The sequence below is a fragment of the Cupressus sempervirens genome, chromosome 7 (genome assembly GCF_028749045.1).
Source record: "Cupressus sempervirens isolate cs-2001-9-10 chromosome 7, ASM2874904v1, whole genome shotgun sequence".
Taxonomy (NCBI): Eukaryota; Viridiplantae; Streptophyta; class Pinopsida; order Cupressales; family Cupressaceae; genus Cupressus; species Cupressus sempervirens.
In genome coordinates, this window is record NC_143124.1 from 608,598,565 (window position 1) to 608,618,710 (window position 20,146).

Consider the following 20,146-nt stretch of genomic DNA (forward strand, 5'->3'; position numbering starts at 1 on the left):
ATCTGATCATTATCTTCCTATTCTTACCATTGAGTTATTGCTATAGGGCACACTCATCCTGGCAATTTAGGGAAGTCGATGCCTAGTACCCGCAAATTGCATAAAAGACGAGCATGTACATATGCATATATATCTAAGCTAAACAAGTAATAGTAGAGAGTGATACATCGTGTAGATCCCGACTAGTAGGTTACTACGACTCCCTCCCTTAATCACATCAGACACATCAAACAAAAGGGTGAAAATATATAGGCACACCATACACATGCAAGTATGGGGTAAGTACCATAAATAATCACAAGTACAAGGAACATCAATATTTCTATATAAGTAACTCATATTCATGAATAAACAATCATCAATGTTTAAAGACACATCGTAAGACATCACCATGAAAGTAATTACATTTACTAACCAAAAGTCATTAAAGCATCAACAACATTATGAAAGAATTCAATCTAGATATAAAATAAAGTCATGGAATAATGTCATATAACTGTAAATCAAATATCTTTGAAACTAACACATGCATGAAATAGGCCTAAAAAAGTTTGGCAATCAGAACATAAAAGCAAACTATGGGTGGACATTACAGTGTTGTTGTAGGTATAAATATTTGATATTTTATTTGTGATTTCAAATTCCTGTTGGAGTTTAGTTGTCTTCCATTTTAGAGGTAAAATATCCTCCCTACTTGGCATTCTGAATTTTGGTAAGAGTAACTCCTAACTCTATTTTGCTCTACACTTAGTCTAATATTATTATAATATGAAATGCTATCATTATTGAATTTGAATTTTCACTTGCATGTCTGACTATTCAATGTCTGTCAACCTGATGTTCATTCTTGTACCAACTTGCGCTAATATAATTATTTGTCTATCTTGTGTTGCACAACATAACAAATTTGTGTTTCCCCTCGCACCATAATTCTAAAATTGTTTGCACATGAAGGAAAGTCATTGGACACCATTATGCATTCGGGTCCATCATGCAAAAAACTAGTAAGGCCATATGACCTTGGTTTGTACACTGCAACCAAGGGCAATGACTATATGATCAACAACCTACTTTCAAAAGTATAGAATCCACCATACATGGAAGACATAGTTATATGATAATCATAGTGCCAACATGGTATGGTTTGGCTACACGATAATCATAGTACAATACATGGATTATAATGTAGTATCTAGATTATTTGACCAAATGGATCGTACACTTCTATGGGTTCCTGTATGAAAACACCACATCCGTATGAGACTTCATATCACCTAAACATCTTGCGACATCATAAGGAGGTCGTATAAACTTGTAACACATTGAGAGTATTTTGGTGAAGCCTATGGTGCAATGAACTGTATGATTTAGGAGACCTAGGAACATTACACATAAGTTTTGATTCTGTAATTTATTTGCATATTGTCTTGGTATTATCAATTATTGATATCTCTCTCTCCTTAATAGAGAAAAATAAAGAAAGAGACTTGTATACTATTATCCGTTGCCCAAAATTAACATATACTACTAAAATCCATCTCCTTTATATTTAAAAAAGAAATCTAAATAAAATAAAATTAGATAACTTTTCCAAACACTTAAAACACTTCTCAAACTTTTATCACAATCATATTACACCAAAACCACCTGCATTTACTCAAGAAATAACCATGATATAGAGATTAAATAAATGTTCAAATCTCCTTTGAAGGGGAAAAACGACGTAAAAAAACAGCTTTCACCAACAATTGCTAGTTTTCCAAACGTTGAGGGCGACAACATTTCAGAAACCAAAAATGAGTTTGAAGGTTCAGGGCGACAGTAATTCAGATACTATGAACTTAATAACGCTCACTGAATTGGAAGCTTAAAAACATTATGAAGCAGAAATCTGCTAGGGTTTAAAGTGGAAGGTTCGTATGGTTTCTTATCAGGCCTACGGAGACGTGTGTTAAAAATGGAGTTAGTTTTGGATGCAATTGTCTATTAGTCTTAATTTTATTTTAACAAATTTGAAGAATAAAAATCTGTGATTGCCCTGCAACAGACACGCACGATTGTTTATGGGAATGTAAGCAATTGCTTTAAACGAACACAATCTGAGGGGGTACTTTTCCTTCGCCCATTATAACCGTCTTTTCCATTTTCCTCTCCTCAAACGGGAGATAGACTTGTGATTAAGTTTTACAAGTTTAATCGATTTTCTCAACAGTACTGCTCTACGATCCGAAATTAAACAAGAAACTGATGCAACAACAGGCCAGTTAATGAAGTTTATATGCTACATTGTTTTTATGTTGATTCGTAGTTAGGGCGTAAATGATACATTAGATTTAGCAGCGACTATAATGGACAACAAACAGAAAAAGAAGAACAAGAAGAAGAAGAACAAAAATAACACATCCACAGAGGAAATTCAGGATCCAAATAACAAACAAAAATCGGAGGTAGAGTCATTTGAGCAGGATACCAGAGCTCCTGAAAAGAAAGATGACAATGCTGAAGCTGTAACCGAGAAGGTTTCCGAAAGGAAAGAAGGTATAGAAGGAAAAGATTTTGACACTCTTCTGCAAGAGAAATTGGCCCAACATGCTGTCATCCTGGTAAGTTCTCATATTATGTAAGTCTTGTATCGCTCCTTATACTCTGGATCTTTTTTTCATAGTGGATTTGTTGTTTCAAAGACGATAATTAGCCCCAGGTTTCTCAATCTTAGATACTTAACCATTACGAAAACCTCTATGAAATACTTTAATTCGAAATATCATATCTTTCTGTCCACTATGAGTAGTGGTGCGTCGAACTATTGTAGTTTATTTATATATTATTGAAGATCAACTATTCGAGTATAATACAATTTCCGTAAACAATAGACCATTGTCATCATTAGTGCGAGCCAGAGTATGTTAGAATCCAAACCGAGCTCTAAATTTATGACCGAATATAAATTAGTAAATTTGAAGATGTGAAGGTCTGAAAACAAAAACTACTTTTAAATTTTTTGTAAACTAAACATTTCTTGACAAAAATCTGAACATTACACACTGCAATCATGGTTAGGCCACAGTTTTAGACGTTGTCTGGTCCACTTGCCAAACATTGGGGATCTTAGATGTCAGCACTCAGTTATGTCAGTCCTTGTCGAGTCAGCCATAGTCAATGCAAAATGGCCAACTCAAATCTACCAACGGCTGTTTGTGGTCGGATCCGTGAGTCAAAATCTGGAAACGAAATTTCAAGAAAATTACCGCTAGGCTGATCTAGTAAACAGTCTAGTTGAAAATCCCTTCGCTGCAGGCCTGGCAGCGATATCTTGGCATTTGCATCTGTGTGAAATCAATAATCACATGTTTATCTAAAAAACAGTACATCTAAACAAGGTGGTGGTGAATCTTGTGTTGTAAACAAATTGTAGGATTCAGTTTGGAGCGTAACATGGCACGCAGAATTCATTTATTTTCTGCTGTGAGTACTCAGAGTGGAAACGAAATATCTTCTGATGCCATGGTGGCAGTTGACATCATAGTTTTCAAACTTGAACTCCGAGTGTACGGGGCAAGCAAAATTTTCCTGACTCGGAGGGTACTCCAGGAAAATTTGGGAAAACTCGGTCCCTTAAAAAGTAAAAACACTTAAAATACTTGGAAAAATATACTTTTTGAAAAATATATATATTTTTAATGTGATATGTAGCTACAAAATGTATCAGACGAGATTGATGGGGTCTGGGTGCAATGTCCTTAGTGGGGTTGAGGGGTAGCATCCTTCATTGGTCTGTCTGGAAACAATGGTTATAAAGCCACAAACAATATAATTTTGCAGTTTCCAACCCACGTATTTTCATCAAGTTTGTCATGTTGGCGAATTAAGTGATAAAACTTGCCCTTTTATTGGGCAAATCTTGGCTAGTACTCACTGAAAACTCTGTGAGTTAGCATTGGAAAAAATCACTGTTGAAAATAAAACCCTTGAATACTTGGAAGCTCACTAGGTTTGCAGACTATGGTTGACAACTTGACATTATTAAATAAATGCTGCTCCTGACTTATAGGAACATTTAGATTCATTTTAGTGCTGTTGGAATAATTGAGGATAACATTCGTATATGTGTGAGGCTGTGAGCATGGAGGACTTGTGAGAAAATGCAATACACCATAAAGTTGCTTCATAAAGCCTGGTGTGTTTGACAAAAAGGTGTCACTTATTTTGTTGGGAAAAGCATAACATTGAAGAGCACGTGTACATAAACTTATCCTAATTTTTTTTAATGAGAATATTTTGGAAGTGTTGGTGTAATTGAGTATTCATTAATTACACTTAAGTTTGCTTAGGTTAATACATTTGCATATTAGTTGTCATGCAGACACATAGGAGTTTGCACTTCAATATAGGTCATAGTGTTGGAGAGATCCACTTGAGGTGGATTTGGTTGTTATCTCACCCTCCTCTTTATTTGTGATGTCCACCTTTTATGTTCTCATTACATTATCATCCTCTCATTGTTGCACATGCTGCACATATGTTGTTATACAGTGGATCCACCTTTGGTGAAGACATGATTCCATCTTTGGTGGACATGTGATTCTACCTTATGTGATTGATATGTTATTACTTGCATAACTCTTAGTTGTCATGCATTCCTATATATTTAGGCACATCTATGATGTATACATCCATTATCATTTGATCATTATTGAGTTATTTATTTCATTATAGCATCTTGTCTCTCTTGTTTGTGCTATCTATTGAGCTTCTAGATCTTGGCATTGCATTTATTACCTTAGGCAAATTTTACATGGTATTAAAGTCATAGGAGTGTTCATTGCATAGCTATCAGAGAGTCATTTTTGCTTCAACTTTTGGAGGGCCACAATTCAAACCTGGAACAGCACTTTGTGGGATTTTTCTGAGCAAGATCAGACTTCACCATTGCATTCAGGTGAATATAGACCATAAATTTGCCTACCTCAGACAAAAGTCAAAATCAAGGCAGTTTTTATTTTCGCAAATTGGACCCCAAAGGGCCGATCTGCAATTTGCTAATAGTTTTTGGCAATTTTTAATTTCAGATATGTAATTATTTCCACTTTGTCCTTATTTTTGAATTTGCAATTATTTCTATTTTCCTCACAATATTCTGTGTAGAAACAATTGACCTATTAGGCCCTTGGTTGTTAGGAACTTTCTACAGCTGCAGGTGTGTGGACGGGCAGCCAAACCCTGACCCTGCCACTGCTACAACCACACAAATCGGACAAATCAGCAAGCAGATCCACCACTGATCACAATCAGCATACCACACCGAGCCCAGTACTGAGCATTGCTTGCTTGTGAACTTAGTGGGTGAGGGTTGTTTTAAAAAAAAAACTATATGCTCCCCATGCGATGAATGTGGGATTATAAACCCACATTGCCACGTAAAACATTGCAAACATTGCCCTCGGTGACTTCGGTCAACAACGATCTGATCCCTCCCCTAGTCCAACCTGCGCATGTCACCCTCCACTCCAGTGCAGTAGACCATGTGAATAAATGGCGAATCACCACTTGGCACCACTAACATGTCACCTGCCTGTCCCAGTTGTATATCCAGTCACCTGCCACATCAGCAAGCTGTTATGTCACCAGTTGTACACCCAGTCACCAGCCACATTAGCAAAGAAGTTTGTTTTTTGACATGTCATAGTCCACCTCATAAATGTGACGCCCGTTTGGCAGTCAGTTCTGTGCTTTTTTATTTTGCATTGATGACCTTTTGGACGTCAAGTCTAACATAGTGACCTTGTCATTGATTTTGTGCATTAATTTTGACAGCATCTGATAGTCATTTTTGGTAAGACACTTAAATCTACATTCTTTTGCAAAAATGAATTTAGCTGTAGGGGCAATGTTGGTGTGTGTTTTATGAGACAAACAACTCAGAATAAAATACTAGGGGTACCCTATCCTCTCTTGAATAAAGTCTCCAATGTGCTAAACAGATGAACTGTGTGATCACAAAGATGACTCCGAGGTTCCAAAGGTGTGTAATGTTGCTGTTCAGGATAGACTCTTATGGTAGGATGATTTGATGAAAACTTCCAAGGGGACATACATTGTTACTTAAGACTTTGTCAACATTTGGACGATGAATGATTCCATATTATTTTTTGAGGATTTTTTGGATTTCACACTTATGAAGATTTATAAAACAAAGCACAAAAGAGAGGAGGGTTTGAGATGATAATTCTATAACCCTAAACTAATTCTATGAACTAAACCTATGAGATTTGGAGACAAGGTTGCAGAAGTGTAATCTAAAACCTGTCCTTGTTTCTCCAAGTTCAACAACTCCACAAGAACGGTTCAATTGTCTAAGATATTTTAAGGATTTTCCCATCACAAATCTTCACCAACATCCGAAAAATGAATACAGTAATGGAAGTTAAAATTTTTCTATCACAAGTTCAAAATAACGCATAATAGTTGAAATCATCCAACTATATAAAGTATGAACATATTGTTTCCAAGCATGAACTTATTGTTTCCACAATGAACATCCTCATCAAGTCCCTCATTTGATTTAACAAATTGAAGTTATATGCACCTCCAGCCTCTATTACCTTTCCATTCATGAATTCTTGTTAGAAATCCCCCTTAATGCTTTTAAGCATGGTTTTGTTTTATTTTGGACAATTTGGAAATCCTCCCATAACTTCGTAATGTCTTGAGTCCTGTTCAAGAATAAGGAAAGCTGATCATATACTGATGACAATTCTTACACAAATCTATTAGTGCTATTTGTAATCCATTTCCTTGTTTTCTCAGCCATCACTTAAAGATTTTGAACTGATTCCTGTGAAAGAGCTAGACATGGAGTGAATTACTCATCTCTTCTGCTGATGAGATTTACTAAGTTTTGAATACATATTCTCAGCTGTTCATTTTCCATTTTGAGTTTATCTTTCTTTCCTTCTTTCCTTAATCTCTCCTTGATTCTCCAAACTAAATCATCCAGTTAAACTTCCTGCACTTTGGTGGTTGGACCTATGTTAAAAGTTGCTATGCCATATTCCTTAGGAGTAATGTCTTCCTTTGCCTTGTTGACCCTTGGCACTGCCACTTGAATTGAATGAAATCCTATCTCATTTATTTCAATCACACAATATATCTTAGCCATCTTCTTTTCTTTTGTCTGAGTTAATTTAGCTAATAATTCCTCTATATTACTTGTTGTTCAACTTATACAGTTACTTTTGCTTTTATTTATCCTTTAACCAATCCAGAACTACAGACTGTTCAGTGTCATTGTCCTCCACATTCACTTCTTCAATTCCTTTGAGTGCAAATAATTCTCCTTCTACAATATCAATTATAATATTTTCCAACTCCATTGCTTAGATGATTGCTCTTGTACTTCCCGCTGAACTGGTTCTATATTCTGTGCCTCGTGTAGTGGTGGAGGAGTTTCCAATTGTAGTTCTTTTTCAGCAATTGATAATCTATTCTGATCAATCTCCCTTATAAATAAAGTACTGGTAATGGAATGAGCCTGATTTGTCCTGTTCTTTTGTTGGACCAATTCTTGATTTGTAGCCCTCTTTGTTCCAGTTCTAATTGAACCATCAGCTGTATCTTTTCTTTTCTTCGAATTTCTGCTCTCAGGTCTTTCAACATTGAGGATTGCTTCATCATGATTGGCATAATATTCTTCTATGTCGCCCATCAAATCATAAGTGAAGACAACATTCCTTTCTTTCAGCCTGTGAATTTGCTCATCTACCTTCCAAGTGGTATACTGGGTAACTGGCATCATTAACGTTGTTAAATCTACAAGTTCAGAACCATACCATTTTGTTGGAGAAATATTCTTATTTTCCATATTTCAATAGTGTGGCTGAGTGCATTCTCTGTCATCTGCTAGCTAGTCAGGCACAAGGCAAAGTTTTGATATCCCGATTGAATACACTGATATTCTTGATGCATTCTCCACCTTGTATCATATTCATCTACTGAATTAGCCCAAAAGTCTCCAGTCTGTGCTTGTATTTCTTTCCATTTACCATACCCATATGATGATAGGGATCAGGCCCTGGACTTGTATAGTTGAAGTGGATACCTTTATAGTTCTACATCTGCTTTCTCTGCTGCTTGTGCTAATGAACACGATTCCAACAGTTTCCCTATGAAAAGTGGGAAAAATTTTCCAGCCCTTTTCTTGGCCTTTTGAATCTTGTCAAATGTTTCTAACTGCCTTATGACTTCAACTTATATCATCTTGTTGGTAGGATAGACAGGCAGTCTGTAAAGACATCTTGCAAATCCTTGTCAGATAGGTGAACCTAGGGATTCAGATACACCAAGGCCCAAATCTTCTTATTCAATCCTTGGATTCCTGTGATAACTGCTGATGAGTGCCTCTTTTCAATTTCCTGGTGATTTGCTTCAACCATGCATCATTAACTATTTTGAAGTGGGACTTCTCTGTTAAGTGTAGTTGCATGTAACAATCATAAATTTTGACTTCATCTTTCCTACTTACCACAACGCCTATCCAATCCAATCTCAGACACTTGTCACACCTTGCCAACATTCAAATGAGATAGGAACTCATGTTGAAAGCCTTTGCATGCTCCAATCCTCTCAGCTCTTCATCCAAAATATCACTTATAATCTTGGACGAATTTATCATCTTGACTCCAGTAATGATTTCCTTGATAAATAAAACATCCATGGTTCAAATGGAGATGCTTGAGTGCTGCCTATTACTCTAGTAATCAAGAAAACGAGGTCTCCATACTTCTTGTTGAGATCCGTTCAAAAATAGTTTCTTGGGTATTTTGCTGTGATGAGCTCTTGGTTCTTGAGCTCTTGGTTCTCCACAAAGATTAGGCTGTGCTCGGAAGATTTTCATGGCCCTTTCTTTGGTCTTGTATACTGTGGAATTATATGCTGGAATACCAAATGCCTTCTTGATTGCCACTTCTCCGAGATATGCCAACACTTTTCAATCAGGTGTTCTGATTTGCCTTTCTAGGACATCATAGTTTTTGGCAAATTCCACAACCAATTCATTACATTGCACTGTTGATTAAAACCCGACTGTTTGGACAATTCCGTTGCTCATCATTCTTTGAGCTATATGTGTAGGACTTTGTTCATCAACTCCATACATTCTGTTCTTAAAATCTACAAGGTCCACATGACCAAGGTTGGCATCCCCAACCTTCTTCCATTCTGATGATGTCTTGGAAACAAAAAATTAGGACTGTGACTAAAAAAGAAAGCACAAACTTGTCAAAAAAATCTGTCCTTATTTTACAAGCTCCATGAAATCTTCAGATTGAAACTATGAATTTTAGATGAAACATCTTGAAGTCTGTCATAAATTGTCCCAATTCTGTAATCAGATTAGAAACCCCTCTGAAACCCTTTAAGAAAATAGGAAATTCATCAGCAGTCACTTTCAAACTTGAAAGATCAGAGAATTTTTAGATGAAAGTTCCATTTGAAATCTCTGATTTCTGTCAAGAAATTGTCTTCAAGCAGCTTGATATCATTCCATTTCTCTGTCCTACTCTAAAATCCTAGAAATATTTTTAACGCAGAGCTGTGTTTTCTTGTTTGGGAAGAATGAAATAGCTGTTAGAGTTTGTAGCTGCGATAAAAATCTTCATCTCTTGGCTTTAATTCCGTTATAGTCACCTTCAGCTGAAAAGGACGGTTATGATAATTGTAATATTAAATATAATGATATGTGTCATTCATCATGCGTTAAGGCATGGAAATACGAAGAGTTGTGTTTGTCATAAAGAGTTATGCTTTCGAATTTGAAGAGACCTTTGGTTGGAATGTGAAGAGTCTCTCTTTATGTTATATATATCACTTCAAGCGAAAGACATTGTACACTTGAATTTAATTATCACTAAAATGATTTTTTTGTTATTGTGTGGCTGGGTTTTCCCCTTCATTCTAGCAGGCTTTTCCCAAGGTATTTATGTGTGTCTTTTGTATGTATTCTGGCTTTTCTTTATTGCTGTTTATCATTGATTTGTGGGTTAAAATCCTAACATGGTATCAAAGCTCAGTTCTTGATAATTAGCAATTTAGTGTTAGTGCCCTGCTAGCTTCTTTTAAAGAAGTTTCTTTGATGGATAATTTATAAGATTTTCTTTCTTTTTGTCAACTGCTTCTTTAGTTTGTTATTTTTGCAGTCCGTGTTTCTGATTAAGCAGTGTACGTATCCATGATTTTTGTTTTAAAAATGTTAAAATTATAACTGCATAATATATTATATTGATTTTGGAGCACCTCTCGATCACTTGTGTTTTCCAAGTGCCAGTTCATTATATTTAATATGCAGTTGAATGTTGTGTGTTCGTGTACTCTTGTGGTTCATCATCGGTAATAGGAAATAAATTTTAAACTGCCATTTCTTTTAACTTGCCTGGTGTAAATCAAATATGATTTGAATGAGTGCGGTGGATGTTCAGGTTACCTTCACCATGGATACCCAATTGTTTCCAGCTCTCAATTGCAACGTGAACATCTAGGTGATTAACGACATAAGTCTACATTAGCCTTCTCTCTTCGGATGCATGAAATGAATTTCCTGCCACCTCTCAGTCACGTGTTTAAGGTAGGCATAGGGTCGGTGATCACCTAATTATGTTTCTTGAAATGATATTCATATCCTCGTAAGAAGAATTAGTATCGACATTTTCTTGCTCAGTGGTTTGTATGTTTCTCACTCTTTCTGTTCATTGATTTCACCCCTGTGAGCATCACCTAGATCCAATGAGTGCTAAGTGTTCTATTCATTCTCATGAGAGATGGATTCATGTTGAATCACTACTCATGAAATATGGGTCAATAAGTTTGACTCAAAATCACACAGTTAAATCCTGATAGCAATATCACGAGTCGATAGTAGTGTTCATTCTTGATAGACGAGTGATTGTCTATGCCAAGGCATCATGATTTCTGTTGTTCCTTTTCATTCCTTGCTTTGATTTTTATTTAGCTTCATTTATATTCTTTTGATATCTTTGATGCTCAACTCGCCAATCTCCAACATAGGCTAGTTTCATGTAAGTCGATGTCGAGAATTTGGTGGCCGGAATTTTGATTAAAGATAAGTAGATTGGAGCTGTAGGGAGTCTGGAATCTCAACTGTGGAGGTTGTTAAGGTTGTAGCTTTAGTCGGATTGATTCGATCATGAGGTACATTGTTGTTGATAAATCATCATTTTGACAAATACTCTTACGTCTACTTATATATATATTATGTTAAATTTTATATATATATATATAAAATTATATTATATCATATTATATTATATATAGTATATATAGTATATATATTATATATATATGGTTATATATATTATTTTTAATATATTATTATTATCTAATGATGGTTAACCATAGAGACATGTCTCTTCATGAGACATGTCTCCTCCTCTCATATTTATAAGTCATTCAAAGCTACATTTGGAACATACAATACCATGGCAGTATTATTACATTTGCAGAAGCGATCCTAGTTACTCAACATAGTATCAGAGCCAAACTACAAATGTAGGTGTTAGATTTTAGTGACCTCTGATAGACAAAACTATTACAGTAGAATAATGATAGATAGTCTTACTTGTATAATTGCAGACCAGATTTGTTCCTCGAATGGTGACTGTTCTATGATTGTTGAGATGACAAAGATCTTCCAAAGAAGACTACTAATAACCTGTACTATAGATTGAATATATTAATAGTCTTCTAGCAAAGAGTGTAGAGAAGAAGGTTGAGAATGATCTTGTGATTATAGTGCAGATTGCTAGGACTTATAATGCCTTGTATTGATTGTTATCCTCAGTGATTTGCCTATACATATATATGTTAGTGAAGAGCCATGACCCCCGTAGAGTCATGATTCTATGTGGCCTTTGGCCACGAAGAGTCATGCCTCTACGGAGGCATAACTAACTCCTTGTTTGTTTAGAGTAAACCAACAATGCTTAGTATAAGCAATAGGCAATAACACAATATCATCGATAGTGTATAACTTATGATGTTCATTGATATAATGCTGTCTGTCGATAATACAGTCTGCCGATAATATCAATAATTGCATGTTTAAGGCAATCATTTAAACAACACACAAACATATATATGTGAGAAACACCAATGAATATTATCAGATACATCTGATATAGATTTGCATAAGACTAATGAACATTATTACTTCTACAGATGCTATATATCAATACTCCCTCTTAGCAAGGGAGAAGTAATACACCTTCAGAATAGAATATCTGAACACTTTATCTGATCTTAACACTCTGAAACAGTGACTAGTCAAATAATTAAAATCACCATGCTATGAACACTATCATAACTTATATTGTGATTTTTAATTGTCCAAAACAACATCTAGAGTAATCATAATGGATATGTTATCTATGATCTCTAATTGTCTGAAACAATATCTAGAGATGACCATGATAACATAACGGATTCATTATCTGTGATCTCTAATTGCCCGACACAATATCTAGAGATGTCCATGATAACAGGCCTATCATTTGCAAGATCGTCACCTTACAAACGATTACCTTTTGAATATATATGTCCATGAAACATCGTCACCTTTCATTACGTATCTGATGCGACTAAACAACAATAGAAGCATAAACTCACATGAATTGAAAATTTAAATTCAATATTCAATATTACAAATTAATCATACCAAGTTTTTTTCTAAAGTATTTCAACTTCACTTTAGCAAGAGGCTTAGTAAAGATATCTGTTGTTTGCTCATTAGTATTGATGTACTGTAGTTGAATGATTCCTCAATTCACCATATCTCGAATGTAGTGGTAAGGAATTTCAATATGTTTGGAACGATTGTGGAAAACTGGATTAGTTGAAAGCTTGATGCAACCTTGATTATCACAATAAATCATAGTGGGTTTCAAAGGTCTTTTGAGCAAATTTGCTAACAACTTCTGTAGCCATACCACTTCTCTAGCACCCAAGGAAGATGCAATGTATTCTGCTTCGGTAGAACTTAATGCAACTAAAGACTATTTTTTGCTGAACCAAGAAACCATTCCAAATCCTAACTGAAGCAACATCCAGAAGTACTCTTACGTTCAGTAGGACTGGTTGTGCAATCGGAATCAGAATATCCATAAAGTTCGATGTTGACTTTATCATATTTGATTCCCACACCAATAGTACCTTTTAGATATCTTAGAATGTATTTAGCTGCATGTAGATGTATCTTCTTTGGTGCACACATAAACTGACTCAAGGTGTTAGTAGCATAGCATATATCTCGACGAGTTTTCATCAAATACATTAAAGACCCAATGATCTGCCTATAATAAGTAGAATCTATAGGTTCTGATTTGATCATATCATCCTTCAACTTGTGTAGATTGACTTCCATAGGAGTAGAAGCTGATTTACACTCCATTCCAAATTTTGTTAAAATGTCAACTATATATTTTCCTTGATTCAGAAAAATATAGTTTTCCTGTTGCCAGACTTCTAATCCAAGAAAGTAGTGAAGAAGACCTAAATCTTTCATTTCAAACTCTGTTGTTGTAATCATCTAAAAATGGTCATCTAGACTATTAGCCCCCTTCTCAGCATTTTGGCTAAATTAATTTAATCACTTACCTAAGCCAAATTGCAAATAATCAATTTATTTGATTATAACCTATAGTTTGACTATGCTATCCTAAGTTCATTATTTGATTAAAAGAACATGTCCCCTTTTAATTAAATAAAAGACCCCATTCTTCTAACCCACTTAAAGTGCACACATAAAGTCTTTTTTCTATTTTGCAATTAAAAGAAAAGGCTTTGTGACTTTTGTCTTATATGACAAGTCAACTTATATTCTATTGGTTGATTTGTGTGTGCACATGGATCACTCCTCTTTTCAAATTCCACCATTGATCATCCACCATCTTCATCTTGATCTCTACCATCCATACATCTTTAAAAGGGAGAGAGCTTTCCCCCTCAATCGATCCATCTTTTGAATATTGTTATGCTGCAGGTTTTCTAACAGGTTTCTTTGGAGCTTTGTGGAGAACTTCTATTTCTTGTCTACATTCTCTCATACCATAGCATTTTAGTTTAGATTCATGTTGCATATTAGTTTGGCTTCTATTTTGCAATAATCTATCTCACATAGCTTAATATTTGGATTGTAACACTCTCATCCATGCTTAGAATAGCTGTATTTTTCATATTCATTCTAGCTTAATCTTCATTTGCATTGCATTCTTGAGGAACTCCTTGAGACATTTGCATTCTTGCATCTTGTCTTTGGAACCTCCCATTGCATGGTTTACTAGCAAGAAGAGTATTCCTAAGGCTCAACTAAGAGCCCTTGAACTTGAAATACACTCTCTTGCACTCCGTGGATAGGGAGCTCTAAGCCGGCATCCAAGCATTCCAAACTCATGGAATCGTTTGGATAGAATGGTTTAGAGTGAGACACTTTCGAGTGTACATTTTTGGCGCCCACCGTGGGGCTTGAATCAAATTTTCAGCTCCATTTGCTTTCATTTCTTATCTCTGGTTTTTTACAGCAGCATATTGGGTCTAATCAAATGCTTTTGTAGAATTTTCACTTTGGTTTTAAGGCCAAGCCATAAGTAAATTGGTTTGAAGGCCAAAAACTTAGTTGGTTTAAAGATTCGATCATATCTTTTAAACCGCTTAGAATTTGGTTCTGAAATTTTGTTTGCAGGTTGGGTATATGCTCAAAATGTCTCAGTCCAATTTTCAGAGCATTTTGACGTGATTTTCGGAAGTTATGATATTTTCTTTATTTTTCATAAAAAGCCGTTTTTGATCGCAAATCAGCGCATTTTTTAGAAAAACTTACATTTTCAGAAAGATTTTTGAATTCTAATGGGGGTTCTTTCTTTGTGTTTTGAATTTTGAGATCGTATTAAGGATAAAAAATTCGATTTGATAAATTTGGCCTGTTTTGACAAAATCAATCTCTAGGGAGCAAATGAAGATATTTTTAAAAATTTCTTGCATTTTTGGAAAGCTCTCTGATTTTTAACAGGGGTCTCTTTTTTTCATTTTCATTTTTGGATACGAAATCATAGCAAAAAAGTCCAATCTTGTTGACTAGGTCAAAACCAAAGAGTAAAAATGAAAGCATTTGTGATTAACTTGCACTTTCTTTGCATGTACTTGGTTGGAGGATAAATTAGATTTTTGAAGCAACTCACCACTTTTTATTGCAGATTTTTATGTTATTTCACACTAACTTTTGTTGCTAACAAGTTGTGATTTCAGGTTGCCATCCTTGTGAAAAAAATTGAAATATTGCATAAAAAGAACGCATGTCAAAGCTTCAAATGCACAAGGGCTACTAACGATTGTTTGCAGGGCTGCCCAAAGCATAAAAACCCAAATTTCTTGCTTTTTTGTTTTCATGTGTGGCATTGAATAATTGTTCATTTTTCATAGGCACATAAAACTTGTGATTGGAGTCTTTTGGTAATAGGAGAGTATGCTCTTCACCCTTGTGGTGAATCAGAAATCTTGACTTGCCATTTGGTTTCAAAAGCAAGGGGTAACTGAATCTTCTTGGCGTGTTTGGGAGAAAATGATTGGAATAGGAGAGTATGCTCTTCACCCTTGTGGTGAATCAGAAATCTTGACTTTCAAAAGTTGATCCACTCTTTGTGTAGTTAGAATCCTTTAGAGGGCCTGCTCTCGGACAACCTGAGAGGAACGACCCAAGTGGGGACAAGCAGATTACCCGGCTCTTCCAACCCACTATAAACTCAAGGCTACCAAGGACACAAAACTTTGGTAGACATAGTGTTTGTCTTCGCCTAGTGTGATTGCTTATGGGATTTCGACCATAGGGAGATCACTAGGCAAGAATGCTTAAGGTACTCTTGTGATCGCGAGATCGGTTACTCATCGCAAGGTGAGGTGTCCCGTAATTGGGAGCAAGAGGAACACTATGAACGGAAGCCCTATCTAAACACCCTAAGTTAGTAACTACCCTTTTTAGCCACTCAACTTCTTGGTGCAAGGATTGATCCTAGTGGACTACCCGGATCACCCCAAGATTTACACTCACCATATGTGTTCCCTTGGTTATGCTTATGGCATTTCCATGACAAAGCCAATATCTCTTGTGGGCAACCACTTGGTGTGAGGCGAAGGAGCATCAAGCGTGGGCTAAGTTGTTGAGTAATGAACCATGACTTCTAGGTAGATATTGCTTGATGTGTTCTCGAATGTGCTATACCTGTAAAAATCTTTTGAACATACACATGACGATAATTCTAGGAAATTCTTTTGAGACGTCACATATGCTTGTATCATGTAAGGTTGCTTTGTCCCTTGCTTGATTGTTTGAAGACTACTCCATGTGTCACTATCTTGCTTGGAAAGAAATTTCTTTTGAACATCAAATTTACTATGCTATCAATTATTGCCAAACTTTGTCAACCAAGTCAAAATGTCAAGTGCAAACATTTTCTTGTGTTACTTACTAAGGGGGGTTTCATCATTTGGCTATGATTTGTTATGTCTCTAGTGCTTAAACATGCTTAAAGTGGTTCTTTGGTCTTAGTGCTCTAGGTCTTTTTGTCTTCATGGTCTATGTCCACTTGCTAGTTATTTTTTTGCTGAAATGGTTGCCTTGATTTCTTGACTACACTCTTGGGTTGGAGAGTTGTTCACTTGTCACCCTGCTTGCTCTATCTATTTGGCTATTTGGGCATCTTGCCTAGCTATTGACTTGAGTCATTCATGTCGTAAGTTTCTTGGACATATTGTTTGACAAGTCACTTTAATCTCTCTCTACTGTCTTGGCAAGTGAACACTCTATCTCCTATAGTTTCAACATCAAGTTATCCTCTAGGCTCTTTTATGCTTGGCTTTGCATCTAAAACTATGGGATCTAAAATTTGTGCTACCAAACTTCAACAAAATCTAGATGATCATGATATCCTCCATGTCACTAAAGAGTTTCAAGACCTATATGTGCAATACAAAGAACTAGAAGCGACAAATGATCTTTCTTACCTTCATCTCTCTAAGCGCATGATGGAAATGAAGTCTAAACTTGAGAAAAGGTTAGAGGAGAAGATTGCATCATTACATGAATCTTCCTTAAGGTCTTTAGATGCATGTGAGTCACCTTCTTTGAGGTCATCCTCTTCTTCTAGGTCTACATGCTCTACTTCAAGACATCAAATGTCTTCATCTTCTAGATCTGAAGACCTCTTTAGAGAACAAGCAAGTGATACCTCCTTTGAGCCTATGCTAAAATTTCATGATGGACCTATCTTTGATGAAAATAATGATGAAGACATGAATGCATTCTATTCACTTGAGAAACGACAAGAAGATCCTAGACATATTTTTGATAGAACTTTTGCTCCCTTGGAAGATTCTTATGATGACACTTTGCAAAAACTTCTTGGCAATAAGATCATCATGTTACCTAAGTCTAGCTCATATGGAAACCCATTCTTGGATATCTATTGTGCTTATCATCAACATAATGAGCATAGTACTTCGGATTGCATTGAGCTAAAACATAAAATCCAAGATCTTATTGATAATGGAATTATTGATACCTCTAATGATTCATGTGATGAGGATACTTTTCTTGAGCAAGATCATATTAATGAACCTATGTCTAGTGATGGTTTCCTTGATACCTCCACTTCTTCCAACACTCGTGCATCTCTCAACACTTCAAATCTTTCCAACATGCCTCTATCAAACAAAAAACCTAGTGCTTTCCATATGCAATATGTGTATCCTCAAGGGCTACCTCTAAAAGAAACTCAAGCTAACCTTCACTTGGCGGAAAACCTTTTCCATGCTACCAATCCTAAACATCCTCAACCTTCATGCACTACTATGCCTAATCCAAGCACTACTCCATTCACTCTTCATTCTCCCTTGTCCTTAGAAGTGGCTCCATGTCAAGAGGACTCCCAAAAAGAAAAAGCTACAAATGTCAAGAAAGATCAAGATCAAGCACCTTTTCATCTCTTTCAAGATTTTTCCCCTCCATATCCTATATCTTGTTCACCCCCCAAGTATGATGAAGATACCACTTCTATTAGCTCCCTTGAGCTTACTGAAAATTATGAGAAAAGTTCTCTTCATATGCTATCCAAAGCTACTTGTCAAGATCAAAGCATCCCCTCATGTTCTACTTCTCCATATCCACTTCAAAATTGTGCTCAAGCTTCAAGTGCTACTATTAAAAATGTTGTTCCTATCAAAGGTAATCATGAGTCTATTGATGGCTTTGACCATGTTGCTCATTCTAAAGATGTTGATATCCCTTCCCACTATCCCTTTTCATCTTCTAATTCTATCCTTGGTCCTTATCCATCTAAGCTAAAGTCTTCAAACCTTCCATCTATATTGGGACCTTATGTTCCTTCATCTCCTACATTCACTCCTAGCTCATTTCCTAGCTCTCTTATATTACCTCAAGATCAACAAAGACACTCATCCTTGATGACTTTTCACCCATCTATACATCTAAACCAGTCATATCATCCTTATTCATCCACAAATACCAAATCCCTTGGAAGTGAGAATAAACATAAGAATCCATTGAAAAAGAAAGATCACTATGTCCCATCTAATCGACATGTGAATTCTAAGAAGGAGAAAGCACAAAAGAGACTGCAAAGGTCCACTATTAAAAAAGCTAAATCAAAGAAAATATGGGTTCCTAAACCCATTATTGAAGAAATGTGTTTTGAAGTATCCAAAGCAAAATCTAAAGCTATATGGATTCCCAAGTCTCTTTTAAAAGACTTGAATATTGAAAATACTTCAAAGTTGACATTCAAGCTTCCAAAGGCTTCCATTCCATCTTCTTCCAAAAATATTTCTAAAAATATTCCAAAGCCTTCCACTCCACTTTTTTCCAAATCTTTTCTAGCACCTCATACATCTAAATCTCAAGCTATTTCATCCATTATTCCTCCATTATTCCTCCATTGTTCCAATACCCTTCAAGGTGTGTGTCAATGTTGATCTTGTCCAATATTTTAGCTACCCACATGAAATCCTCTAAAGCTTACACCTCCTTTCTATACATGAACTCTTATCCTCCATATATTCTTCCTACTACCATTTCTCTTTCATCACCCTATCAACATCTTTGAGCATACCTTTCTATGGTATTGGCTTATCATGACTTATCTTTTCTATAGGAGCACTATCTACATTCAAACAACTTGAGCTCTTTCTAAAAATTCAAAAAAGAAAAAAAAAAGAAGAAGAAAAAATAGAAAAAATAAAAAAAAATGAAAATGTGCCTTGGTGAAAACCACTTCTTGTGGCACCTTGGTAGCAAAAGTAAAGAGAAATAAATTTATCATATGGTGAAAACTACTTCTTGTGGCACCTTGGATAAGTACCATGATGAAAACCTGGCAAACCGGCATCATGCATAATTCTTCCATCATCCATCTATCCCCTCTTCTCTCTTTGATCTTGACAATGTTGAGCTATCTTTGCATATTGGCTATCTTATCCATGATATTTTCTATTGTGCTCTCCCATTCACTCATAGCCTCTATCTTGAACTTTATTCTTATTGCTCTATCCCATTGCTATACTATCTAGTTGACCCCTTGGTCTTGATCATAATAAATGAAACATGGTTCTCATAGGTCTCTTGACGTGGCTACTCTTTTGGACTACATGCTTCATGCTATCTCACTTGTTGGCTTCATTGCTTATCCTACATGCTATCTTTCTCATTACTTCCATTGCTTATCCAAAAACATGCTTCATATGACTATTTCACCTCTTTCCCTAGCTTGGGTACTCTTGAGGAGTCAGTTCTTGAGGATCACTTTCACTTACTTCACATTCCTTTCTTATGCATCTTTTCTTATCTATCGGCTTGTTTCTCCATCGTGTCCTATACCTTGCTAGACATTGGGAGAAAATGATGTGATCTTGCTTGAGAACTAGTGACCTCTAAATTATTCTAAAAAATCCAAAAAATCGTATATGATGCTGAAAAAAATCTTAAAAATCAAAAAAATGTCCGGAAAAAAGATCATCTTAGTGAAAACCTAGCAATAGGCACTTTGATGTATCACCAAAAAAATTGAAAAAAGTC

General features: G+C 35.7%; 1 protein-coding gene across 2 annotated transcripts in view; it reads left to right on the top strand.

Moving 5' to 3' along the window:
* Positions 1–1,702: 1,702 nt before the first annotated feature.
* LOC149548194 (uncharacterized) overlaps positions 1,703–20,146 on the top strand; it is a 140,146-nt gene continuing 121,702 nt past the window's right edge. Inside the window, exons 1-2 of one of the 2 annotated variants that reach the window (XM_089792239.1) lie at positions 1,755–1,913; positions 2,048–2,603. In XM_089792239.1, coding sequence (XP_089648365.1) covers positions 2,349–2,603 — 255 coding nt within the window. In that variant the 5' untranslated portion in view covers positions 1,755–1,913; positions 2,048–2,348. Of the gene's footprint in view, positions 2,604–20,146 lie in introns of both variants that reach the window. The other variant, XM_089792238.1, reaches the window with a different exon arrangement.